A 26,955-nucleotide genomic window follows, 5' to 3' on the forward strand; every position below is an offset into this window, starting at 1 on the left:
GAAAAAATAAAACACAAAGTGAAAAGAAAGAACAAAATAAAAAACAAATAGAAAGAATAAAATAAACAAAAGGAAAACAGAACAAAGTTGCAAGGCAGGTCGACATTTATGGTTGTGTGTCTAATGATAGACATGCAATTGAACTTCGACAAACACTCACAGTGTAAATTATTTCGAAAATGAGAATACTCTATCTATACCATCGGGCTCGTGGGCCAGCAAGCATTTATGATCGTAGTAATACAGCCTTGTCCGCTAGCGATTCAGCCTGCTGGACCACCCGTGTTAATTGAAATAATCAATTCATGCTGGGTGAAATTATTCGGCGTAGAGTTAGTGGGTGTATTGATGATGCGCAGTGCCTTCTCTTATTGCTGCATGCAAGTGAACGGCGTGCGGCGAGTGGGCAGTTACTTCCTTTGGAAGGCACGGTCTGCCGCTCCTTGCTGTTTGGTGGGAGCCGTTCGGTGCATGAACGTGTTTCCACCTATTTCTCATTAGGGACAGGCTAATTGCGGTTATGGCGTCCGCTCTCAAACGGTATGTAGATAGATTATTGATAGACCAGCTGCATGAGCAAGATACATGCAGTTCGGCTAGCAACAAGTAGAACATAAAAAAATAAGGCAGACCCTACGCTGAAGGGAGTGGAGGCATGTGATTCCTCGTGTGGTGAGATGGAGTTGGTGTTAAACTACTACGGGACATGGATGAACACATAGTTAGGCAGACCAGGGGAGCTGGGAGGAATTGGAGAAGATGATCAGTTTCGAATGACCGTCCGAAGCAAGGAAGCATGGGAGTTTAGAAAGACACGAAGAAGCGTCGTCCGGCTAGCCGTTGTGCCTAGCAGTGTGATCAACGCGCGCCTCGCTGCCACCTGGTGCAGCTAGCCGTTGTCACTTCCGTGCAATAAATACCTCTGCGGGGCTCGCTCCCGCCTGACGCAGCTAGCTGTTGGCGCTACAGGCTGCCATGTGGGCCTTTACGGTGGCATGCAGAGGCAAATACGAGTGCTATACGAGCTGACGTACGCTGCCCATGGGAGATTATACTTCAACTTTGTATTGAATTAGCACGAATCGCGTGTGGACGGGCGGTGCGGATAACGACCTCGCGTGGTGGCATGTCCACTGGCAATTTATCGCCCAATAGAACACAAATAACCAGTGCAGGAAAAACGAACAAACAATTTTAGCTATTCAAAAATCCGTATTGGTGCAACCCAACCAACCAGACCAACGTGAAAGGAAAAGTAAGAGAGGCGCGCTTGCGGGCGTACTCATGGACCTGGCCAATATAAAAACGTTTTATCAGCCCGATAAAGAACAGACAACCAGGCATGCGATAGGGAAAACTAACAACGCCTAGGAAAATAAAATATAGACTTACGTGGGCTACTGCTCCTCTCTACGAATCTTCTAGCATTTGATCGCATGGTTGAGGGGTTAGATGTGAAGTAAGTTTATTACATCTAGACATATGAAAATAGCAATTCCATACTAAAAATATCACGAAGTGAAAAATAATAAAAAGTAAAGTGAAGAGAAGATGAACAACAAAAAAGAAAAAGGAAAAAAAAGAAAAAAAAACTAATTTTTTTACACATTCAGGACGGAACACAAACAAAAAAACAGAAAAAGGAAGAAGGGAAAAAGAAAAAGAAAGAAAGAAAGAAAAAACAGCCCACAAAAAATGCACAGCAAAGCGGACGAAAAGAAGATAAACGGGCCACGTTCCCCAGGTGACGACATATACAGGACGCGCGACCAACAGAATCGGGGACAGTTGCTTAAAAGAAAAAGAAAAAAGCCAGAATCGGGACATGATCAAGTTTGCGCGAGATTTAAAGTACGACCAAAATTGCCATGATCTATGGCAAAAAAATCTATATAAAAAAGTGAACACAAAGCACATAGTGAAATTGCCATGTTTTGTTTAAAAAGGTTAAAAACTAATAGCAAAATTTGCTATGACCCATGGCAAAAAACTATATAAAAGCCTCTACATACTCATGGCATATATTATATTCCAAAATTAGGGATTTGCCAAGCTACATAAGATAAATTTATCACATGTTCAATAATTGCCATGGTATCTGCAATAAAAAAAGTTATAAAAAGAGAATTTGCCATGGTATGAACAATATAAATGCCATCAAAACAAAATTCTGTGCATTTGCAATGTAATGGGGAGAATGAGCTGAACATGTTCATACTTTGGCATGAGTAATATGGGAAAACTACAAAAGCACTTGCCATGCGACCTTTTACAAAAGAAAAATCCTAAAAAATTTCACATGATTAAGCATCACTGCATCCTCACCATCTGCCCCGACTCCATTTTTGCTGCTGATTTTGACATGATTAATAAATTTGCCATGGTAGAAAATTAAGGTGCTAGCGATTCGGGGAGCTTAATTGGTCAAAGTTATAAAGCAGTTAGCACACGCTTAGCGCAATGATGTACTATATTGTTCTGTTGTAAGGGATGGTAGGATTCAGAATGGTGATGACAAAAAAATTCTTTCAATGAGCTAAGATGAGAAGAAACATGTAGGAGTAGCATGGATGGTGGATTGGGGATGCTCACAGGTAGCAGCCGAGGGAGAATGATGGTGCGCAGGATGTCATCGAGCCGCAGGCGGCCGCGGCGCCCAACGACATCCAGGGAAGACGAGCACGGGCATCGTAGCCGTGACCATGTCTCGGGCAACGCCGCGAGGCTTGGAGGGAAGCATCGTGTCCCGTCGGTGCTGTCAAGGGTGGGGAAGCCGTCTTCACCGTCTGGGGTCATCCTCGGGTCACGGCGTGACGGTGGCCCCGTGTCCGCCGTCCAGATGAGGATGTGGGTGTGCTGGCCTGTAGCTGGTGTTAGAAGAGGTGGCAACGGAGGGGTGACCCGCCGATGCCGACGAGGCAAGGCGCGCGAGGAGAAGGGATGGGCACCAACGCCATGCAAACAAGGATGTTCGCTGGTAGGGCCAGAAAATCTGACGTTTGCCAAATAATATTTCCCTTTCTTAAAAGGGCAGCCGGTGCGCCGGCCCAAATTTGGGTCGTTCCGCACGCAGCCGTGGGATCCAGCATACAGAAGCCATTCGATTTTATGCCCCACGTGATCATCTTCTTCCCCCATGCCCCTATCCCTAAAGCGTACATCAGTCGTACAACGCGGACGTCGCTCCCTGCCGCAGACCGTCACAGAAACCAAAAAAAAAAGGCGTTGTTCATGGCGCCCTCGCTCACGACGGCAAAGCCGCCCCTCGTCTCTGGCGACGGTGCTCACTGAAGAACCACCCCTCGTCGTCGATTTCAGTTGGAGATCCCATTGACGACCCCCCCCCCCCTCCCCTTCGAAACTTCCCCCTCGACCGGTCGCAACTCCGGCCGTTGATGCTCCATGGTTGCAGCGCTATGGTGCGCGCCAGCCGGCCCTCGCTGTCGACGCGTGACTTTCTGCCAACTAAGGTCACCAGTCACACCATGAATGGATGTAGCAAAAAAACATTGATTATAGCAAAAGCGAAGGCGGTTGGAGCAAAAACCATCGTCGGCTCCACAGCTCTGCCATGAATGGATGTAGCAAATCATCCTACCGATTGTAACAGAAAGAGGTTATGGTTGTACCAAAATTATCATCACCCCGCCGTCGTAGGTCACAGCTCTGCCGTGAATGGCCGTAGCAAAAAAAATCGCTGGACGTAGCGAAAACCATGGACGGTTGCTGCAAAAAATGGATGGATGGCTGTAGCAAAAAGAACCCTGGCCGGCTGTAGCAAAAGGATTCTCTATGGTTTCGTTGAAGCCTTTTTCATTCAGTGTTGGAGCATTTTGTATCCACGGTTGAAGCTTTCCCTGATTGACAGTGCCGAGCTTTCTCTATAGCCGGTTGAAGCTTTTGGGTTTGAAGCTATTTTGTCAGCGGTTGCAGCAAAAAGGGATACTACGGTTCCAGCATTGCCTTCGCCGGTCGTGCATCAGTGCTCACCAACTCACTGCACCCCCGTCGATCGCCATTGCAACATGCATCCCGTTCGCCACTCCAGCTCATGCGTGCCCATAGGTGGGGGTGCCTGGGAGCGGAAGGAGGCGTTGGCTATGGTCGTCTTCTCCACCCGCGATGACTCCCCTAGCAGCAGGCGGCGGCGGCGGCGGTTGGTCTCTAGGAGCAGCCCCGAGTTTCATGGAGGTCGGGGGGGGGGGGGCAACGAAAAAATGGGAATGGATAAGAGAAAGAGAGGTGGAAGAAGATAAAGCAGAGAGAAAAAAAAACAAAAACTGAATGTGCGGTGGGAGAGCGACTCACGGGGCGTATGATGTAGAGGAATTGAATGCTACGTGTGCGCCGGCTGAAGTTTCGGCCGGCGCGCCGTCTACAAGCATTTTCCTTCTTAAAAAGGGAAACCCGAAGTTAACATTTCCTCTTTTATAGGGGAAACCCAAAGGAAGACATGACCATATATCTAGGGGCTGTTTCACAATGGGCTGGAAGGATGGAAGCACAACACCCCTATCCACCCAACCATTAGTGTTGCTCAAGAAAAAAAAGGTAGTTCACACGTTAATTTGGTCATAGTAATAGCCGTTATTTGAAAATAAGCACATCCAGCACGTTTACGGGCCTCAACTAGTGATGGATTGTTCATCTTGACTAGCATTGTTTTTCTCTTTTTCCTGAGGGAACATCTACACTACATATACTAGTAGAATGCCCGTGCGTTGTTACGGATTACAATGTATAAAAATGAATCAAACAAATAATTAAGATCTTTGGCAAGGTCGAAGCTCATGTCTTCCTTATATGTACCGTGTGTTCGGGCATCAAATGAGCGCCGGTGGGCTCCCCAAAACTCAATCGTTTGGACAGTCCTTGCTTCCTCAAATCCAACCCATATATGAGGAGAAATGTCATTATCCAGATTATGCGCCCTGTTATCCCCAATGCTTGCCCCTATCCAAAAACCCATCCCATGTTGCATCATTCCCTTTTCCTACCAGAATATCCACTTCATGCTCGGTTTTTCATTATACCGGGACATTTCTCGATGGATCCCTCTCCTTTAAAACTGAATGACACCCACGTCACCTTGTCCATGACACCCTCTCTCCTTCACATCGTATTTTCCCATAGACCGCTTACTCATGACGACGACTGCATCCGAAAGCAAGGGCGATTAAAAGAGGAGTCACTGTGGAAGACGACGACAATCCAGACCATCCTAGGCTTCGCCCTACACTCTCCCTGCTCTATCCAGCCAAATAGATCTCTGATATGGTTGCACATATTTCTTCAGTTTCTACGATTGTCCGGGATAAATTATGCAAATGAAATGTGGCAGCATGTAGTTGCAATTAGCATAAAACACTAATGTCTTCCTCCCAATGTTGCCTTCTTCCTCCATTCCACCCCCGACCATCCCTCTAAGGAAAACTCTCTAATTCATCCGACTGATTTTTCGTCTCGTAAACCTCCCTCTCCATGCGCCACGAGTCCTGCGTGAAGCTGCCCACCGCTTTCCCAACCTTATCTCTAGCGAAGCAGCCTCCTCCACATATCTCTTTCTTCCCTTGCCGCGAAGCAGCCTCCTCCACATATCTCTTTCTTCCCTTGCCATCTCATTCACTAACGGCCGTAGAGGAGTCATGGCGAGACCACCACATCATCTAGGAAACCAAAAAGGGTTACCGCCAGCCATCGGCACCAGCAGCCGGTGCTCCTCCGCTGAATCGTTGGAGGTGGCATACCTGCAAACAAGCGTCCATGGAGGTGTTCCCGGCGATGCAATACGGTGCTCATCAACGACCGTCGGTGCTACAACGCAGCAACACGTCCAGGGCCGCCAGGCACCGACACATCAACTCATCCATGGCCGCCGTGCTGCGATGCAACCTCGTCGGCGCTACTGGTGCTGCAAGTCGCCGGTGGCAGAGCGGCAATGGAACGGTCATCCGACGATTTGTTGCATTCGTTAAGCGGCAGAGCAGAGGCACCACCGTAGCGGAGGAAGGGACTAGCGAACGTCGCCTGATTCATGCTCACGACGGCGGGGCTGCAGCAAAGCGCCGAGCAAGGTTGTTGAAGCTCCACCGTGGCTGCATTGAAGTGCCACCGGAGTTGCATCACAGCTTCTGCCGTCGGCGGGGCTGCAGTAGAGCGCCGAGCGAGGTTGTTGAAGCTCCGCCGTGGCTGCATTGAAGCGCCACCGGAGTTGCATCGCAGCTTCCGCCGTCGGTGGGGCTGCAATGGAGCGTGTGCGAGGTCATGCATTGGAGGCTTGGAGCTTCGCCACGGCTGCAATGGAGCTTCGCCGGAGCAGCAATGGAGCACGACCGAGGCTACAATGGAGCTTTGCCGGGCGTCGACGGTGCCGCATCGGAGCTTTTTTGGAGCCGCGGTGCTGCCATGGAGCTTCCCTGGGGTGTCGTCGGCGTTGCAAAGCTTTTTTTCATCAGTTTCGGTGCTGCTCCGTTGGAGCTCTTCGGTGGCTCCGATGCTCGAGGTAGCCGGCGGCAGCGCCACAATGGGTGCATCGTTGCTTCGCTGCACCATCGAGGGAGGCGGCGTAGCTGCAATGTAGCTTTCATGGAGGCACCGACGATGGGGGCGGTGTAGCACTGTAGCTGCGACGAAGCACCGCGCCGTGCAGCAATGAGGTTGCAATGGAGCATCTCCGAGTCGTCGGTGCTGCTATGGAGCTACGACGGAGCATCGTTGGACTGCCGGTGCTGTGTTGGAGCATAGAAACGGGCTGCGGGATGCTGCTGCAACCAAACGTCACTCCGGCGAACGACGACACTGCATTACCGGCCGGGGAGGAGCTGCTGCGACCAAAACGAGACTCCGGCGAACGACGGCACTGCACTACCGGCCGGGGAGGAGCTGCTACGACCAAAACGAGACTCCGGCGAACGACGGCACTGCACTACCGGCCGGGAAGGAGCTGCTGCTCGAACGACTTGGCACTGCGATACAAGTTCGGGAGGGAGCGAGCCTTCATCGCGCCTGCTGGCTGAGATGTGACGCGAGAGGAGGATGCGAAGAGAGACGAGGAAGACGCGCTGGTGCTAGCCTACGATCTAATGGCCACACACGGCTGTATCTGACGGCTGTGCGGGCGGCTGATCTTCCAAAAAATCAGCCGGCTTACGCGTAGCAGCCGCCTCCCTCTAAACTCTACCACCATTTTTTATGCTGGTGACCCCGCACACCCTTTGACCCATCCACCTCCACCTGCCTAATCGTCCGTCGCCGCCACCCCGCCCCAGCATCCGCCACCCTCAGCTATTCCTCTAAACCCTACCACCATCTCTAATGCTGGTGACCACCTACACCTGCCTAATCATGTGTCAACACCGCCCAACCCAAGCCACCAGAAACCCCAACTATCTATATAAGCCCCGCCACCATCTTCGATGTTTTGGTGACGTCACACGCCCCTCACACGAACCCGATAACCCCCGCCTCTCAACTGGGTATTTCCAAACTCATCTTGATAAACGCCAGCGGCCTCAAGCCTGCTAAGCTACAACCAGATATCCATAAATCATGTTAAACATCGATGGTTTTATTTAGGAAGATGAAAATGATAAACTGATACACTTCTACTCGAGAAGTCTTGAACAGAGCATCGAGCATTCATGTAGCTTCATTAACATATTGTACATGCATGTTATATAGAAATTCCAAAATCATCTTTGTCAACAAAACATATTATTTGATCCTCTTACAGATTGTAAAAGTATGTCTCATGCTCTACAGATTGTCAACCATCTTATGCTTGTACTCATCATCGACTGCTATATGTTATAAGGCACGATAACAAATTGTCCTTCATCACCTCTTGCAAATCTCACAACCTCCAATTCTTGATGCACTAAATCGACTTTCACCACGACCATTTCTGTTCCCTCGCCACCCCTGCTCGGATGAAGAGGTGACTGAAAAGAAAATGATATAAGTACATCAAACAATCAGATCAGGGCTGTTGACAATCCAGAAATGCCATGAGTCATACTGGTGTACATGAATAACCAAATGCCATATACAATTGTCCTGAAGGGGGTAAATAGAAAGTTTAACCAAAGTAATCTTACAACCTCATATTAGAGGTTAGATATCTTTCACGGCAATTACGGAAATGATGAACACTCTTACAGTAAAGGGAGTCAGTGGTGACAACGGGAGGCACACGCGTAGTCGGCGACAACTGCGCGGATGAGAGGGGAGGACAGGGGGACTTAGTTTGTGCTCCTGTAGCTACACGATGGAAGAAGTAAAAAAATCAGTGTATGCTCAGTCCATGCAACATTAAAAGTGCACCCAAAAAAGAAAATCAAAAACTCAGTTTATTCTCATGGTTCTTTACTCAACACTTGCTTGGCCATGTTGCTCTTTCCCCGCCTATTCGCTGCACGTCACAAAAACACATGCCAAAAGAAATCTGGAATACAATGCCTAAAAATTTGGAATATAATGCCACAAAAACTTGCAAAATTTCTTTTAAATATGAATCTCTACTCTCCCCTGTTCACGAAAATATGTTGTGCTCTAGCTAGTCTATACAGATCATACAGGTTCTATTGATTAGGGGGTCACTAATAAGTGGAGAAATATGTATAGAGAGATATGGGCGAGAAAGGCGCAGTACCATTGCCTATGTAACGTATTAGTCTAACATTCATCAGTATTATATACCGTGAAATGTACAAGTCCACATTGCAGACCACCCAAACATGTCACAATCCCTATATTAAGCTGATAAAGCAAATGAACAACCAGTCAGAACATACTTAAAGTCAGGTCGATTTACAAATTGCAGGCAATGATCAAGAGTAGGTGAATTACTAACCAAAGGAAGCCTCCAGAATCAAATCGAGCATGACACCATCATGGACATCAGGTTGAAGCGATCTATTTTCTAGATAATATACCTTGCATTTCTGTAGTAATAAAGCATGAACAATGATTGGAGATTAGAAGAAAAAATGATAGAAAGAAATAGTTGTGAGAGATCTTGCATTCACATTTCATGTAGCACAATTAGAGAGAGAAAAGACAGGCAAATATAAAAAATAAGGCCAAGAATTGTTTTCTTAAAGCCTTAAAATGAACTGGTAAAGAAAAACAAACCCCATGGAAGAAAAGAACAAAATATGTGCTTCAGGTAGAAGCATCAGTCACCAGGCTCACATCCAAGGTTTTTGAGTCGCCGACTAATCGCCAAGTCGTTGGAGCGAGGTTGGCTTGCACAGGCGACTTGGCTTGAGGAGCGAGTCGCGCGGCTGGTAGGCTAGTCGACGATTAGTCGACGACTAGTCGGGCGACTAGGACCTCAGAGCAGGGCGGCTTGCTTCAGCAAGGCCAAGGGAGGGAAGACTGGGAAGGTGAGGAGGCCAGAGTTTGAGGGAGGGGAGGAGGAGACGAAGCTGGAGAGTGCGCCGCCTGTACGAGAAGCACGGAAGAGACGAAGGAGAAAGGCACATGGGAGAGCAGATGCACGGTCCAGATTAGAGCATATGGACGGTTGGGATTTTATTTGGAAGCTAGGGTTACATAATGGGCCTATTGGGCCAGCTCTCTAGCACGAAACAGAGGAGCAAGACGCGTGCTCCCATCCCACATCAGAATCGCCGCCTCCATTGCTCCTACGAGCTGCTGCTGCCTTCTCCGAGCTGAAGTATCCTCCAAGCAGCTGCCTTCCCCCTCCTCCGCGTGCAACAGCACCTCTTCCCCCTCCTCCTCCTCCTCTTCCCCCTCCTCCTCCTCTTAACACCTGGGGCGACTTGGGGGCGATTAATCACGACGAGTCACAGACTAATCGCAGCGAGCCACTAGTTGGAGGCATGGCGACTCGACTTGGCTAGGCGACTCAAAAACCTTGCTCACATCATTGTTCTTTGCCATGGTGCAGGCTTTGGTGCTGAATGTAGAATCTAGGCTTCCTCCTGACTACCCTTCTAATGGTATCCTCTCCTGCCTCAATCTACGTTGTGTGGATACTTCAGAAAGCGCACGTATCCAGCCGGATACTGCCCCGATACGTATCCCGTAAATATCTTTCGATTTTTTGATTTTAGAAAAAGAAAATAATGTTCGATACTCCTGGGATACTGCTGCGATACGTTTTGGATACCTCAAACCCCTCGTTCAACCTGAAATCCCCTCAATAGAAAAGGCGCACGTTTGAAGATTCCCAACATGGGCGTGAGTTCATGTCAAAACATGACTATCAATGTTCTTGTTCACCGGCCATGTTGCTCTAATTTCCCCTACGCCTATTCACTGCACGTCACAACAACACATGCCAAAAGAAAATCTGGAATATAATGACTAAAAATTTGGAATATAATGCCACAAAAACTTGCAAAATTTCTTTTAAATATGCATCTCTACTCTCTCCTGTTCACAAAAATATGTTGTACTCTAGCTAGCATATACAGATCATACATGTTCTATTGATTGGGGGGTCACCAATCAGTGGAGAAATCTGTATAGAGATATATGGGTGAGAAAGGCGCAGTACCATTGCCTATGTAACATATTAGTGTAACAATCATCAGTATTATATACCTTGAAATGTACAAGTCCACATTGCAGACCACCCAAACATGTCACAATCCCTATATTGAGCTGATAAAGCAAAAGAACCAGTCAGAACATATTAAAGTCAGGTTGATTTACAAATTGCAGGCAATGATTAAGAGTAGGTGAATTACTAACCAAAGGAAGCCTCCAGAATCAAATCGAGCTGACACCATCATGGATCATTAGGTTGAAGCGATATATTTCCTAGATAATATACCTTGCATTCCTGTAGTAATAAAGCATGCACAATGATTGGAGATTAGAATAAAAAAGGATAGAAAGAAATAGTTGTGAGAGATCTTACATTCACATTTCATGTAGCACACTAGAGAGAGGAAAAGACCGGCAAATATAAAAAATAAGGACAAGAATTGTTTTCTTAAAGGCCTAACTAAAATGAACTGGTAAAGAACAACAAACCCCATGGAAGAAAAGAACAAAATATGTTCTTCAGGTAGAAACATCAGTCACCAGACTCACATCATTGTTCTCTGCTATGGTGCAGGCTTTGGTGCTGAATGTAGACTCTAGAGCTTCCTCCTGACTACCCTTCTCATGGTATCCTCTCATGCCTCAAGCCCCCAATCGACTTCTCCAATCTCCAACTTGCCCATGTGTTGCAGCATGTCCCAAAAAGAGACAAACATGAGGTACTGCGTCTTGCCCGGGACATCAACCTATGTACAAAAAGATTTCTTAGTATTAGTTCATACTCCGTACTTCATAGCTGGAAGAAAGTAATATTAAAGGAATGGTTCAATCACAGTATAACCTAGAAGTGTAAAAATTAAAGAGAAACCTTAACCTTTAGAAGACAACTTTCCCAACTTTGTGCCATCCGCTTCTAGACTTCACATGCGCACCACGATTGTGCTACTTATACATGCCTATATTAGAACAGATTCGGCAGAAAGCAGGTCAATTGGCATGAAGATAAATATATAAGGGTGTATGTAAGATCTCACATCCGTAAGTACTCAACCGTTTTTTGTGCGTCCACACTCTGCAAGCATTACCAAAGATGAGTGGATCTAGTTGAGAGTTTAAAAGCAAGGTGCATATATTCAGATTTTTTTAAATGTTTTGGTATGTTTTATTGCGTGGGTGCACCAAGGTGGGGTTCAGCCACTACTTTCCCTATATTCAAATGTAAGTCATATTGGCGCACATGCAGCTCTACATCTACACTGAAGTCTGAATTTGAAAAAAGTTGAAATAGATAGTAGTGTCTACACTCTTCATGTAGATCACAATATCACATTATAATCCTCTACAATGGTTACATGTAAAGCAAATTTGGAGGCATATACAACTAAAAAGTAAATCATTGTATCATGGAAATGACATACTAATATGGACCATGGAATAAAATACTATTGGAAGGCATGTCTGCAAGGATTGTTTAGAAACTTGATCACTGTATCATGAAAATGATATTGCAAGAGCTGACCTTTCCCTTGTGCACATTCCCATGCTTTGACTAAAATAGAGCATTTGCAGTTCCTGCTTGGATGCTCACTTTCTTTCTGTTTACTCACTTCATATGCTATCCCCCGATCAAATCAACAGCTAGCCAACCAGCTCTACTTTTGCAGTTTGCATTGAACACTCCAAAGGGAAAGTTAGAGGCCACCCATGGCTTCAAGGATGAGGTAGTAACAGCAAGGTCGATGAGTAGCGAGAGCGCACCAGACACGGCCGCCCCAGCCCCTCCTCGACGGCACCACGGAGATTGAGCCGCTACCGCACAGGGAGAGCCTAAGGAGCCGGTCAAGGAGACAGTACTGGCACACGTCGTTGTAGACACAAGGAGATAGTACGGTCACACTTCATCCTCCATTAACTCTAACATGAGCATGTAGGCGCCTGCTACAGAAAACGGGCGTGTAAAAATCCGCACGAGGATGCAAAGAAAATGGACAGTAAGGGGCCTTCTTTGTTAAAAATGGTGCATCTAGTTGGTTAACAAACTGCAGCTCAAAGAAAAAAAATCAATTACTTGGTAAAAATGTCCCGATAATTCCTGGCCAGAAGCTATGTTGCAACAAAGATTAATCTTAAATTACCAATCACCTCCAAGCATGTTCTTACGTCCAGCCAAAGCTATGACACCTTCATCAGGAAATAATATATTTCAAACATGAGTACATGACTCACGTAGCTAGTTCCATATACATACCCTGGGTGTATACACTACTGCAATTTCAGGCGACAGTGTGATGCTATCCATTAGTGAAGCCCCATGAATCCTCCATTTATTTATTCAATCAAGGCATTTATATCTTCCCCCATTCTCCTATCATCTATATTCTCACCTGCAAAGACATCAGACAATCAATAATGTTGAAGAGCCATCGTTATTTTTAACTACTTAAGGGCAGCCAACCATAGGAACGTAGCAGGTACTGAACCAAATAATAACAAAGAGATACAAAGGATTTTGAATTTTTAAACCACAGTTAGTCTATGAAGAGCATCTATATAGCAAACAAATATGAACTTTCACAACAATAAGGAATGACAAGTAATTACTTTGCTCCCTTAATAGTTGATACTGGTATGCACCCATATGATCTTTCTGAAATTAGTACCTTCAATGGACCAATATTAGTATTATCAGTGGGCCAATATCTACTCCACATGAAAAACAAATCGTGGTGTAAAAAGAGATATACAGCTGGTCCAACTTATTCAAGAGATTAACAAAGAAAGAAAATCTCCGCAATTAGAGTATATAGCTTCCGTCTGAAGATATGGACATGCTTTGATATTTTTCAAATAAGTAAGCAATATCAAACTTGAGGTTTCTTCATGGAGCTGAAATCACTCACAAACTCAGTTAAGGAGGGAGATATCAAAACAGAAATGCTAATTACTCTGCCATATGGAAATAGAAATACATCAGAGAGCAGTCACTGGAAAATCAAGGATCCTGATTTATATGCACGAACACTGATGGCCTGACTTACAAGCATGAACAAATAAGGTTGGCCTCTGGAGGCTAGGTGATTTATATGCACGTTTGGCTGCCGGTGAGCTACGACTGGTGCGTGCAGTACGCGCTGCTTGCCGGTGGCAGCGACAGAGAAGAGGCCATTCGGATTAGATCAGAGGGTTAGGGTTTCCACGGGGAGGAAGCAAAGGCCACACCGAGGAAAAGTTCGTGCGTGATTGATTGCTGCGGTTAGGATTTGGGACCATGCTGATAGTGTCGTTCTAGGGCTCAGAGTAGGGACGGAGGAGACAGCGAGGAATCACAACAACGAGGAGGCGGGAGGAAGGGGGGCGTGCGCCATGGGAGACGGAGGGGACCGCTGGTGAGAAAGAGGGAGGGAGGAGGCGCCGTGGGGGAGGAGAACAAGGGGGCGCGGGAGCGGAGGCACGGGCAAAAATTGGGGTGTAGCGAGAGCACGGAGAAGGAAGAAGCTTACCGTCGCCGTCGGGTTCCTTCGTCGCTGCGCGCTCGTCGACCTGCTGGAAGAGAGCTCTAGCATGCTGCGGCTGCGGCGGCTGCAGCGCAAGGAACCCTAGAGCGCGGGAGGCAGGAAAGGTCGACGAACACCATGTTGTTGCGGCAGCGGCGTGAGGAACCCTAGCGCGTGCTAGGGGATCTGGGACACGAGCGACTCGTGCGATGTCTGAACCGTTTTTCTTCCGAACCCCGGAGGAAAACAGCGTGGAGTGGTCGTGGTGGGAGGGGGACAAAAAAAAACAGCGAAAATAAACCGTGGAGACTATCCATCAATTCAGACATTAGAAATAAAGACCAGTTTCTAGAGAATATACATTGACGAGAATCATGTAAAGCTCAACAGTTCGTCGTCAGCAAAGTCTCCTAACAATCATGACCATACAAGCTCCAAGTTTCGGGTTTACTTGCCCTATGCCCCACCCACATTGATCAAAGTCTATGGGCAATGATCTTTAGCTTGACATGAGATCTGAAGCAAGACACAGGCATTCAACGTCAATCTGGCAATACTGTCAGTTAAGAGGCTATTACTAGGAATGTCCATGGTAGAAATGTTTCTCTATCCACGGAACCATAGAAAAAAAATGCTGCATACTGAACAGCATTTGCTCCCGAAATTGCAATCAGCAGAACGGTCTCGACCATCCAGTGAGGAAGGTATTTCATAGTTTCTCACGATATAGCTGATGATCAGCAAAAGGCCATCCAAACTACCCAATCTACTTGTCTGATTCAAACCCTTCAGCTACGCCCTATGAGACAGAAAAACAGGGCACCTCCGTCTCTCCAGTGAGCAGTGTAAGTCTGGTAACTACAAGTTTCTCGCATCTACTTGATGATGCTCATCCAGCTAGTCTTGCCCAGGGCTACTGCAATATATCTTCAAGGATTCCAAAGCCTGCCTGCACATTTTAATTTGAATGATAAGCAAATATGCCTATAGGCTCTCTAAGTGAAACATCGTAGCGACAAGGAAACAAAGATCATTGAGAGGTTATCGCTGTACACTAGACATCAATGTAGCCAAAAGGAACAGAGAGGATACCGTAATCCATCTTCCAGCTCTACGTTCCCAAGCTCCAATTTAAGACCATCAAGAAATGCATCACATGCCTTTTCATAGTCCTGAAGACCATGAGTTTGAATTATACATACATAAAAAGGGACTACAGCATAAAATGCATAACTTGTAATTCAAAAAAGTTTTTCTACAGAAAATATAGAACTGAATTCAACATGTTATCACACCTTCAGTAACATTAGAGCAGTTCCTTGACGATATGAGGCCTTTGGCCAGCCAGGTCGCATCATACTGCAAGCTTGAGCATCATTCAAGGCGTTCTTTGCATCACCGAGGCGAAGCCAGCATAGACTCCTATTTGAAAGCAAGGTTGCATTACCAGGGTCAAGTGCCATTGCCTACGAACAGACAGAAGAAGCATTAAACACAATTCTGTGCATTGTTCTTAGATTTGCCCCGCAGGAATTTGTTGTGCTGGGCGAATCCCTAAAACTAATTGAATAAAATGTATGCAGTAGACACAAGTCATCAATGACTATTAACTTGCATAAGCATGCTTGTGAATCCCTATTACTCGCTGAATAAAATGTATGCAGTAGACACAAGTCATCAATGACTATTAATTTGCATAAGCATGTCAGAGGAAAACAGCTCAGCGAAGTCATAATCTACTCCTGGATGTAACAATTTGAATCCATATATATAGCTCAAGCACATAAAAACCAATCAATAAAGATGTGCCGAATAAGAAAAATATCAGCAGAATTTGGAAAGAAAAACAGAGTGCAGAAGTATAATGTGTGTGTTCACTGGTGAGCCTCTCAAATAGCAACCTCATGATTACTGTGGTCGTATGCATCACAATGATGCAGGGAGGCTGAAGCAGCACAAAGTTTGTGGAGGAGCAACTCCACCTTGCTGCTACAATGTGTACAGCACAAGTGTTGAAGGAACAGCTTCAACGTGCTGCGCTAGATATCGCTCTAGAGGCGAATGTAGGTTGATAGGGCAGCAAGAGTTCAATCCAAAACTCCTAGGGCACAAGATCTACTCCAAGATCTTAGATAAGAACAACAAGTTCTATTATAGGTAGGGGTACATAGTCTGCCTCCAAAGTAGAGGCGAGGACCTCTATTTATAGGGCTTTGGGAAGCCTTCACATACTTCTACTTATAGCTGGAATACTCTAGAAAACATTATGTAAGTTTCACCATTCTACTCATAGCTACTCACAACTAGAAGACTCTAGAAAACAGTAGGTAGGATAGAAAAGAAAAGGAAAGAAATACTAGACTAGAGTGGAAGCATCTAGAAGTAGCCAAACAGATCTGGAATGTGTTTTCTTTCTTCTCATCTAGTGTTCCTCATCATTCTCCCCTGGTTGTTTGGAACTCGCCCTCGAGTTATCTTCATAGAGCGCTTCTTCTGGATGGTAGAGAGTCAAGTCCGCAACATTGAAAGTGTTGGAGATACCCATGTCACTTGGAAGATCTATCACATAAGCATTATCATTTATCTTCCTCATGATAGAGAAGGGCCCATACCTTCGCTGCCTAAGTTTCCCTTTAACACCTAAAGGCAGCCTCTCTTTTCGGAGGTAGACCATCACCTTATCACCGACTTGGAATGATTTTGGCCTCTTTTTGCAATCAGCAAGTTGTTTATATTTCTAATTTTGTGCTTCCAAAGCGCCGCAAATCTCTTCAAATAACTCGGTGTAATTATCAGCAAAGGACAATGCTGATTTTGAGTTTCCCCTTGATGGCAGCTTCACCAGGTCCACCACATGTGTTGGAACTTTAGTGTAGACAATGGAAAAAGGGCTCCTTCCTGTGGATCTATGCTTGGAGTTATTGTAGGAGAACTCTGCAAGAGATAAAGCCAAATCCCATTGCCCCTTTCTTTCTCCACAAATGCAACGGATCAGATTACCCAAAAACTTGTTCACCACTTCCGTTTGTCCATCTGTTTGTGGATGAGCAGTGCTAGAAAATTTCAATTCAGTGTTGAATTGCTTCCACAAAGTGAGCCAAAATGCAGCAAGAAACTTGCTATCACGGTCTGAGACAATGGACCTTGGAACTCCATGAAGTCTGACCACTTCTCGAAAGAATAGGTTTGCCACATGATGAGCATCCGTTGTCTTGCGGCATAGGATGAAATGAGCCATCTTAGAGAATCTATCCACGACCACAAATACAACATCACTTCCTCGTCTTGTTCTTGGCAAGCCCAAGACGAAGTCCATAGAAATGTCCTCCCATGGAGCAACAGGAACAGGCAAAGGCATGTATAACCCTGTGTTCTGGACTTGGCCTTTGCAGGTCTGACATACGGGGCACCGTTGAATGAACTTTCCAGCATCTCTCTTTAGTTGTGGCCAAAAGTAGCGAGCTTCCAGGTTAGCGATAGTCTTGTCCCGTCCAACATGGCCACTAAGATCACTTGAATGGAGCTCTCTAACCAGCTTGTCACGTAGAGAACTTCTTGGAATGCACAAACGATCATTTTTGAAGAGATATCCATCTTGCATCAAATAGTCATCACCTAATGGTCGGCCCCTTGCGTGCTTTACCCAAACATGGCCAAAGTCTTCGTCACCCTCATACAACTCCTTTATTTGACCCATGCCCGGAAGTTCAGCTTCAAAAGAAGTCAAGAGGCATGCACGACGACTCAAAGCATCGGCCACTCTGTTAGTTATTCCAGATTTATGCACGATGAGATAGTTAAACCTCTCAAGATATGCTGCCCATCTTGCTAGCATGCGGTCAACATGCTTTTGATTTCTAAAATGCTTCAAGGATTGATGGTCGCTATAAACAATGAACTCTTTAGGCAGCAAATAGACTTCCCAAGTTTTCAACGCTCTGAAAACGGCGTATAATTCTTGCTGATAGGTACTCCATTTCTATCTAGCTTCACTTAACTTCTCACTAAAGAAAGCAATGTGCTTCCTTTCTTGAGATAGGACAGCTCCAATGCCTACTCCACTTGCATCACACTCCAACTCAAAAGTCTTGTTGAAATCAGGTAGTACCAAGACAGGAGCTTGTGATAGCTTTTGTTTAATCTCATTGAAGCTAGCTTCAGCTGCTTCTGCCCATTGGAACTTTCCTTTCTTCAAACACTCGGTAATTGGTGCCATGATAGTGCTGAAATTCTTAACAAATCGCCTATAGAAAGTTGCAAGGCCATGAAAGCTTCTTACCTCAGAAATGGTCTTAGGAGTTGGCCATTCTCGGATTGCTTCAACCTTAGAATCATCAACACGAATGCCGTCACATGTTATGACGAATCCTAGGAAAAGAAGTTGTGTTTGCAGGAAAACATATTTCTTCAAGTTGACGTAGAGCTCATTTTCCCTTAGTACTTCTAGCACCTTCCGAATGTGATCAAAGTGTTCATCCTCATCCTTGCTATAGATCAAGATGTCATCGAAATAGACCACAACAAAGTGGGATAAGAAGGGTCTAAGGACTTGATTCATTAAGTGCATAAAGGTACTTGGTGCATTTGAGAGTACAAATGGCATGACTAGCCATTCAGACAACCCTTCCTTTGTCTTGAAGGCGGTCTTCCATTCATCCCCGGGTCTTATACGGATTTGATGATATCCACTTCTTAAATCTAGCTTTGTGAACACTCTTGCTCCACTAAGCTGATCCAGCATATCATTCAGACGGGGAATAGGGAACCTATACCTTACGGTGATCTTGTTAACGGCTCTACTGTCCGTACACATGCGCCAAGATCCATCTTTCTTTGGCGCGAGTAGGGCTGGTACAGCACATGGGCTAATACTTTCTCGAATGTGCCCCTTTTGCAACAATTCCTCCACTTTCTCCTTCAATATATCATGCTCCTTTGGGCTCATTCGATAGTGTGGAAGATTAGGAAGACTTGCTCCCGGAATTAAGTCAATTCTATGTTGAATTCCTCTCATCGGTGGCAAGCCATGTGGCTCCCCAAGTATGTTCTGAAATTCTGCCAATAAACCACGTACCTTTGCTGGAATTTCAACAGTCAGGTGCTCTTCTCCCTTTACAACAAGTGCAGCACACAAATCTGCCTCCTTCAAGTCTTCCATAAACTCATGAGAGGTATGGGAGATAGTTAACATAGTTTTCCCCTCCTCCTTAGAGGTATTACCTTCGGGTTTGTTTGGTAAGATAATGATCCTTCTCTTGTTCCAAATGAAAGAGTAAGAATTTTCCTTGCCCTTGTGTGTAGTATCCACATCAAATTGCCAAGGCCTCCCAAGAAGAACATGGCTGGCATCCATGTCAACCACATCACACAACACATTTGAGCGATAATGCTTACCCAAAGAAAGTGGCAGGTTGCATTGTTTGGTGATCCTCGTATTCACTCCTTTCTTGATCCATCCAATAGTGTAGGGATTTGGATGATCATGGGTTTCAAGCTTTAAATGGTCCACCAACTTCTGGGAGATAAGATTCTCGCAGCTGCAACTATCAATCACTAGTTTGCATACCTTGCCATTCACCGTGCATTTGCTCTCAAATATTTTCTTCCGTTGTGTGTCATCGAGTTGTGGTGTGGAACATAGGACACGCTGGATCACACATACCACCTCTTCACCTTCTTCTTGACAAACCTCTTGTCCGTCTACATCTTCAGATTCGTATTCTTCCTCATCGCTTTCACCATCATGGATAGTCGTGTTAACAAATTTCCTTAGTGGGCAGCCGCTGGATATGTGTCCCTCTTTACCACATTTATAGCACTTTGGGCCTTCATTTGCCTTACCCTTGCCTCTAGTTTGCTTCGGGATCGGCTGTTTTGTCTTTGGTGGAGTGGTATTTTCTTCCACTCTATTAGGTTGGCTCCTAGATGAGCCTTCGGTATGAGGATATGGAGCCTTAGTTGTCTTTCTCATCCTCACAAACCTCTCGGCCTTTAAGGCTAGAGCTTGTGCTTGATCAACGGACCAGATTTGTTGCATCATCAATCGATCTTGAATAGCATCATTGAGACCATTGATGTACCTTGCAACTTGTTGCTCTTCAGTTTCAGCAAGGTTGCACCTCACTTGTAGCCTTAGAAACTCCTTCGTGTAATCTGAAACAGTCCTGTTTCCTTGAGCACAATTTTGAAATTGGATAAATAGGATCTGGTCATAATCAGCGGGCAAAAATCTCCCTTTCAAGAGGCCTTTCATTTGTCGCCAAGTTCTAACACGAGGTTCTCCTCTGAGCCTGCGCTCCTCTTGAACGCGATGCCACCATGCACCGGCTCCTCCTTTCAGCTTGTATGCGACCAAAGGAACTCTACGATCTTCCGGAACCTCCATGACCTCAAAGAAAGTCTCCACTTCATATAACCAATCTAGGCACCCTTCAATATCAACATTTTCATTAAAAGTTGGGATCTCAGCTTTCACCTTGTATGTATCTCTTGCATATGTAGGGTTGGGTACTCTCCGATATGCGTAGAGATCTGCTTCTTCAAGGGCATCATCATATTCTTCACCTTCTGAAGCTTCAACATAAATTGGCCTTCTTGAAGCACGTTGAACAACATGTTGTCGTGGCGGTCTTACTCCAAGATTACCTCTCCTTCTTCCTTGATGAACATCTTCCTCTTCTTTAGATAAATCTCCTTCATTGGTAGCAGGGGGGACACCCTTTCTTATCATCTCAACCAGCTGACCAAATCTCCGATTAAGATCTTCACGCAGCTCTTTGATTTGTTGTTCCGCAGCATCCATCCTCTTCTCCAATTGCTCCATTGCTTGCTGCAACTTACTCTCGAAGAGGACAACAAGAACTAGTATGGGTCAACGAGGCTCTGATACCACCTGAAGCAGCACAAAGTTTGTGAAGGAGCAACTCCACCTTGCTGCTACAATGTGTACAACACAAGTGTTGAAGGAACAGCTTCAACGTGCTGCGCTAGATATCGCTCTAGAGGCGAATGTAGGTTGATAGGGCAGCAAGAGTTCAATCCAGAACTCCTAGGGCACAAGATCTACTCCAAGATCTTAGATAAGAACAACAAGTTCTATTATAGGTAGGGGTACATAGTCTGCCTCCAAAGTAAAGGCGAGGACCTCTATTTATAGGGCTTTGGGAAGCCTTCACATACTTCTACTTATAGCTGGAATACTCTAGAAAACATTATGTAAGTTTCACCATTCTACTCATAGCTACTCACAACTAGAAGACTCTAGAAAACAGTAGGTAGGATAGAAAAGAAAAGGAAAGAAATACTACACTAGAGTGGAAGCATCTAGAAGTAGCCAAACAGATCTGGCATGTGTTTTCTTTCTTCTCATCTAGTGTTCCTCATCAGAGGCCAGGGGCTATCCTCCTTCCTAAAAAAATATAACAAACCTCATGATTACTGTTGGGACCACAACTAACCTATTTACCACTCCACTTCCCAATCTCTAGAGGTGGCATCTCCTACCTCTAAGGGCCAGTTCTTTTGAGGCTTATGGCCCCAAAAGAACCGGCCCTAATTTTTTTAATTTTTTTAGAAATGGAGGAGGACCCCCGGCCTCTGCATCTGGACGATGCATGCAGCCACTTTATTAATTATTCACACAAGACCTTACAAAGTCATACACCAGTAAGACTAAAGCCACCGTCTAGGCAACATCTGTCGCTACTCCTATCCAGTTGATGAAGGGATGCTGATAGTCTAGGCCTAATACCAAACAGACCTCGCATCCAAACCTAACATCTAAGACCTGAGGTCCCAACCAGGACGCCTGTCGGGTATGGGGCACCCACCAGTCCGGCGCACTCCTCAACCAGGACACCTGCTGGGTATGAGGCCGCCGCAGCTACCTGCCACCAATCCATCTTCAGTGATGTACTGCTGCATCTACCTTGCCCAGTCTAGCTGCCGTCGACGCCAGACAACGCCACCATCCTGCGCTCGTCCATCACAACACGCCCACCGGCAAGACCCCGCTGCTCCATGCCGCCAAGACCCGCCGTCGTCGACGCGAGAGAAGGCACGCCACACCACCTCACACCTCTTCCATTCGGCGCCGCTCCACAAACGATGCCCCCAAGAGGGAACACGACACCGCAGCGCCGCCATCGTCCGATCCGATGATCTTAGGATTTCTCCCGGAGCGGCACGAGCAGGTTGAGGATAGTTGCTTGACGATGCCTTCATCAAGGTAACGACGTAGACGCCGCCATCGCCCGCCATGACCGGAGTCGGCTCGGTTTCCACCGGCGACTATGTCTCCCCAACTCGCCGCCGATGCTAATAGTGGGATCCAAGATCCGTCACTACGAGCCTGGCCAACCGCCTTCGGTGGAGAAGGCAGCCACCACCACCATGCCCGGGCCAAGAGACCCGGACATCGTCGTGCCGCGAAGATAACCCAAGGGGGATCTCCTCTTGCCGTTGTCGAGACGAGGCGCAGCCACAGTGGATCCCGATCTAAACCCCTCGGGCCCAGATCAGATCTCATCGCAGCCAAAATCTCATCCGCCAACGGCCGCCAGAGATCTCCTGGCCACCGCCAACCCGCTGCGCACTGCCGTTGGAGGAGGAGGGAGATGGACGCCGCTGCCCCCACGCGTTAGCGCCGGCCGAGGACTGCGCCGCCGCCGCCGCCTCACCACAGGGGCTTCGCCCCGCGACGTCCTCAGCGACGGCGGCGGTAGTGGGAGGCGATGGAGGGGGAGGGCTGAGGGCGGTGTGGACGGGGACTCCCCGGAGGCGGCGCGGCGCCGCCGCCTCGGGGGAGAGAGGGGCTGAGGGGCTCCGCGGTGTTCCTACCTTCACCTGTACGCTTGTGGCCAGCGATTCTGTTCGGCACTCTGATCAATAGAATGAACATGCTTCATCCCACGAAAAAAAAACTGGACAAGTGATACCTAAATTCACATGCAGTTGCATGCTGTGAGCAAAATAATCTTATGAACTGGATCCACCCTTGGAAATGCAAAATTATCTAGAGCACATGTACAGACTAAACAAGTTGTTCACGTACTTCATAACGAAGTACAAGAAAAGACTCATTACAACGTAGTCCCACAAATGATGTGAACCTAAGTATGCATCAGGGTAACTAGCAACAGAAGATGACCAAACAGCCTGGCTTGAAAGAACAATGTTTGTTGAGGAATAGACTAATTCATAAGGGGTTTTGAACCTAAGTACGAATAGATATAGACTAGGATGAGAACTTTAAACAAGAAATAGACTAATTTATCGTCTTGTTTTGAACTGTTAGAGTTGTATATATTTGCCGTGTAATATCCTCGTTTTATAAGGGGTTTCCTGCATATTTACCACACCTGTACATGTATATATATTAGCCCATGGCCTCCTGGAAATACAAGTTGCTATTTCCCTAACATGGTATTAGAGCCTAGGTTTTTGCCTACCCTGCACGTGCAACTCATGCATTTCCCGCTCGAGCTTTTCCTCTAGCTGCTGCTGCTGCCGATCAAAGACTTCCCAATTCATACCCCGTCCAGATTGCCCAGATCGAGCCAATTGAAGCAACCCCGTCCGTATTGCCCAGGTCAATGCCGGCCGCTGCTCCCCGCCTCTGCCCGGTCCCCTCTTAGGAAGAGGCAAAAAGGCTGCTGCCTTCTAGTAGCGCCGTTCCCAGGTCAACGACGCCCCCATCTCGATTAGGCTTGATCTGGTGCGCTGGCGCCTCCACTCATGGTCCGCTGCCGCTGCCGATCCTTGTTTCGTTCGACTTTGGATGTTCGGCTGTTGGATCGATCGGCTGTTTTGCCTTGAAAAGAGCGAAATAAAAAATAAGGTACATCGTCTTCATCGTCGGGCTAACGTCGCCATTCCTCGTTGCCCGGTGATTTTTTATGGTACTATCTACACTACTTTGTTGCCTTTATGCATTCATATGCGAGGCCTTCGACTCTGGAGCGTTCTCTCTCGATAGATTCTCTACCCACTGCACTCTGTTCCTCTTGTGGCTCCTACTCCGCCGATGCCACCAGTTCTTGCCTCCGATGCTTCCCAGGCTGATGAGGATGCCGTGAAGGCTGCTGCTGATGCGGTCACTGCTCAAGGCTGCTGCTGACGTTGCGGTCGCTGCTTATGAGCAGCAGGCCTCAGACTACCAGGTGGCTCTTGAGATGTATCATGATGAACTATCTGCCTACACTCAGCGGTTTGATGATGATGCTCGTGCTGCAGCTGTTCTCAGTTCCAATGTTCTACCTCAGTTTGTCTCTAAGTTTATGGGCCTCACTGCCGTCTTCGAGATGTGGAGCCATCTTCGACAACGCTATCAGCCCTCTGGTGATGCCCTATACCTGGTTATGGTCCGCCAGGACACTTCAGTAGGGTGACACCAATGTTGATGACTTGTACTCACATCTAGTGCCAGCTTGATTCTCTTTGCACTGCTGGTTGTGGTTCTTGCCTGTGATGTCATGTTGTGCGGTCAGACTTGGGAGTTTCAGCGGATGTACGAGTTCTTGTCTCGACTCCGTAAGGAGTTTGAGCCACGGCCGCTCAGCTATTAGCTCGTGGTCGTGTTTCTCTTATAGAGGCGCTTTCTGAGATTCGTGCCGAGGAGACTCGCCTATGTGGTGCTGGTTTACTTGAGGTTCCATCTGTGCTTGTTGATCGAGCTCCTGCTACGCCATCTGCTGCACCGGCTCTTTCCCGGTCCAGTACTCCGCCGCTCCTCCCCACTGCTCCTGGTGGCGAGGGTCGTTCTCGTACTCATTGTGGTTACTGCGACAAGGATGGTCATCCCGAGTCTGATTGCTTTACAAAGAAGTGGCACATGTGGCGCACATCTTCTGGGAGTCATGCTTGTACTTCAACATCTTCAACCATCGCCTTGACTGAGCAGGATATTGTGAGGCTTAAGCGGTTGCTTTCCGTTACAGGTTCTTCTTCGAGTGTTGCAGGTTCTATGACTGATGCTTCTGGCACTGAGCGACCATCACCTACACAATCAGGTACATCCCACATCCCGACTCTGATTCTTCCACCTTGTGCTCTCTTATATCTCTAAGATTTTCTTGTTCATGTTCTCACAGCTGATGGTACTCCTCTTTTTGTTGCTAGTCAAGGCACTCTTACCACTTTTTCTTTTTTCGTTCTTGATGTTGCTCATGTTCCTTAACTTGCCATGAACCTGTTTTCTGCTGGTCGGCTTACTGACTCTGGTTGTCGCGTCATTCTTGACGTTGATTCTTGTTCTGTTCAGAATCGCCGCACACACACCCGGATTGGGGCTGGCCCTCGCCACTGTGACTCTCAAGGTCTTTGAGAGTTAGACCGGCTTCACGTCCCTTTCACTGCCACCACTATTGCCAGTCCCTCTGCTTCCGTTGCTTCAGCTACCTGCTCCTTCCAACAGTGCCATCATCGACTCGGTCATCTTTGTGGTTCTCGTATGTTGCCTTTAGTTCGTCGAGGTCTTCTGGGGTCTGTCTCAGTAGATGTCTCTTCGAGTGTCAGGGTTGTAGGCTCGGCAACAGATTCAACTACCTTATAATACTAGTGAATTAGTGTCTCAACATCCTTTTGATTTAGTCCATTCAGATGTATGGGGTCCAGCTTCCTTCGCTTCGGAAGGGGGCCATCAATACTATATCATTTTTATCGATGATTTCTCTCGCTACACTGGCTTTATTTTATGTCTTCTCGCAATGAGGTTCTCTCTCTATATAAGCATTTTCCTGCCATGGTCCACACTTAGTTCTCTATGCCTATTCGTGTGCTTTCGTGTTGACTCTGCTGGAAAGTATATCTCCAAGATGTTGCATCGTGTCCTTGTTAAGCAGGGTACTCTTATTCAGTTCTCTTTTCGTGGTGCTCACACTCAGAATGGTGTGGTTGAGCGCAAGCATCATCATCTTCTTGAGAGAGCTCGACCGTCACCTCTCTTCCGCCTCACTTTTGGGCTGAGGTTGTTTCCACTACCACCTATCTCATCAACATTCAACCCTCAACTGCTCAATAGGGTGGCATTCCTTTCGAGCGTCTTTTTGATAGTTCTCCTGATTATTCGACGCATCATTTGTTTGGTTGTGTTTGCTATATTGTTGCCCCGCATGAACGCACCAAACTGACCGCTCAGTCAGTCGAGTGTGTCTTCTTAGGATACGGTGATGAGCATGAAGGCTATCGTTGTTGGGATCATGTATTTCGTCGAATGCTTGTTTCTCGCGATGTGACTTCAGATGAGTCTTGTCCCTTCTACCCACGTCCATCTTCTTCGACCTTTTCAGTGGACAATATCTTTTTCCTCACTTTTCCTTACACATCTCTCACTTTGCCCCCCCATCCCACACTCCTACTCATCCCACTGTTGCAGATCCGACACTGCCATCTCTTACTGTTTCCTCTTCTCCCTTGTTATCTTCATCTCTGATGGATTCTCCATCTCCATCTCCATCTCCATCACATGAGTCTGTTCTGATGGTTCATCCTCGTATCCCCTCTTTTCCTCGCTATTATACTCTCGTCGTCCACCTGTAGTGGATGAGTCTACTGATGTGCCATGTACTTCTTCTCAGCTGACTTATGATCCTCGTGATCGGCCTCGCCCCGCCATTGACCGCTATGGTTTTCCTAGTGCTGTTGTTGTTGAACCGACTTCTTATCATGATGTTATTCATCCTGAACGGCAATTGCAAGCAGAGGAGATTGCTGCTCTTGAGCTCAAACACGTGGGATCTTGTTTCTCTTCCTCCATGTGTTCATCCCATCACTTGTAAGTGGGTCTACAAGGTTACGACTCACTCTGATGGTTCTCTTGAGCGCTACATAGCCCGTCTTGTGGCTTGTGGCTTTCGGCAGGAGCATGGTCGTGATTACGATGAGACTTTTGCTCCTATGGTCCATATGACCAAGGTTGTTAGAATCACGATCCTATTGTACGATT

General features: G+C 46.7%; 1 protein-coding gene across 24 annotated transcripts in view; it reads right to left on the minus strand.

Moving 5' to 3' along the window:
- Positions 1 to 7,618: 7,618 nt before the first annotated feature.
- The window catches only part of LOC123096847 (ankyrin repeat and SAM domain-containing protein 1A), a 29,355-nt gene continuing 10,018 nt past the window's right edge, over positions 7,619 to 26,955 (minus strand). Inside the window, exons 8-20 of one of the 24 annotated variants that reach the window (XM_044518634.1) lie at positions 15,308 to 15,478; positions 15,105 to 15,184; positions 14,019 to 14,961; positions 12,767 to 12,902; positions 12,038 to 12,453; positions 11,393 to 11,474; positions 11,068 to 11,264; positions 10,723 to 10,813; positions 10,573 to 10,632; positions 8,852 to 8,942; positions 8,698 to 8,757; positions 8,158 to 8,259; positions 7,619 to 7,940 (exon numbers count right to left, since the gene is read on the minus strand). In XM_044518634.1, coding sequence (XP_044374569.1) covers positions 14,910 to 14,961; positions 15,105 to 15,184; positions 15,308 to 15,478 — 303 coding nt within the window. In that variant the 3' untranslated portion in view covers positions 7,619 to 7,940; positions 8,158 to 8,259; positions 8,698 to 8,757; ... (6 more) ...; positions 12,767 to 12,902; positions 14,019 to 14,909. Of the gene's footprint in view, positions 8,758 to 8,851; positions 8,943 to 10,572; positions 10,633 to 10,722; positions 10,814 to 11,067; positions 11,265 to 11,386; positions 11,475 to 12,037; positions 12,457 to 12,766; positions 12,903 to 13,119; positions 13,179 to 14,018; positions 14,962 to 15,104; positions 15,185 to 15,307; positions 15,479 to 26,955 lie in introns of all 24 variants that reach the window. The other 23 variants (XM_044518635.1, XM_044518631.1, XM_044518632.1 and 20 more) reach the window with 23 other exon arrangements.

This window comes from Triticum aestivum, chromosome 4D (assembly GCF_018294505.1).
Source record: "Triticum aestivum cultivar Chinese Spring chromosome 4D, IWGSC CS RefSeq v2.1, whole genome shotgun sequence".
Lineage (NCBI taxonomy): Eukaryota > Viridiplantae > Streptophyta > Magnoliopsida > Poales > Poaceae > Triticum > Triticum aestivum.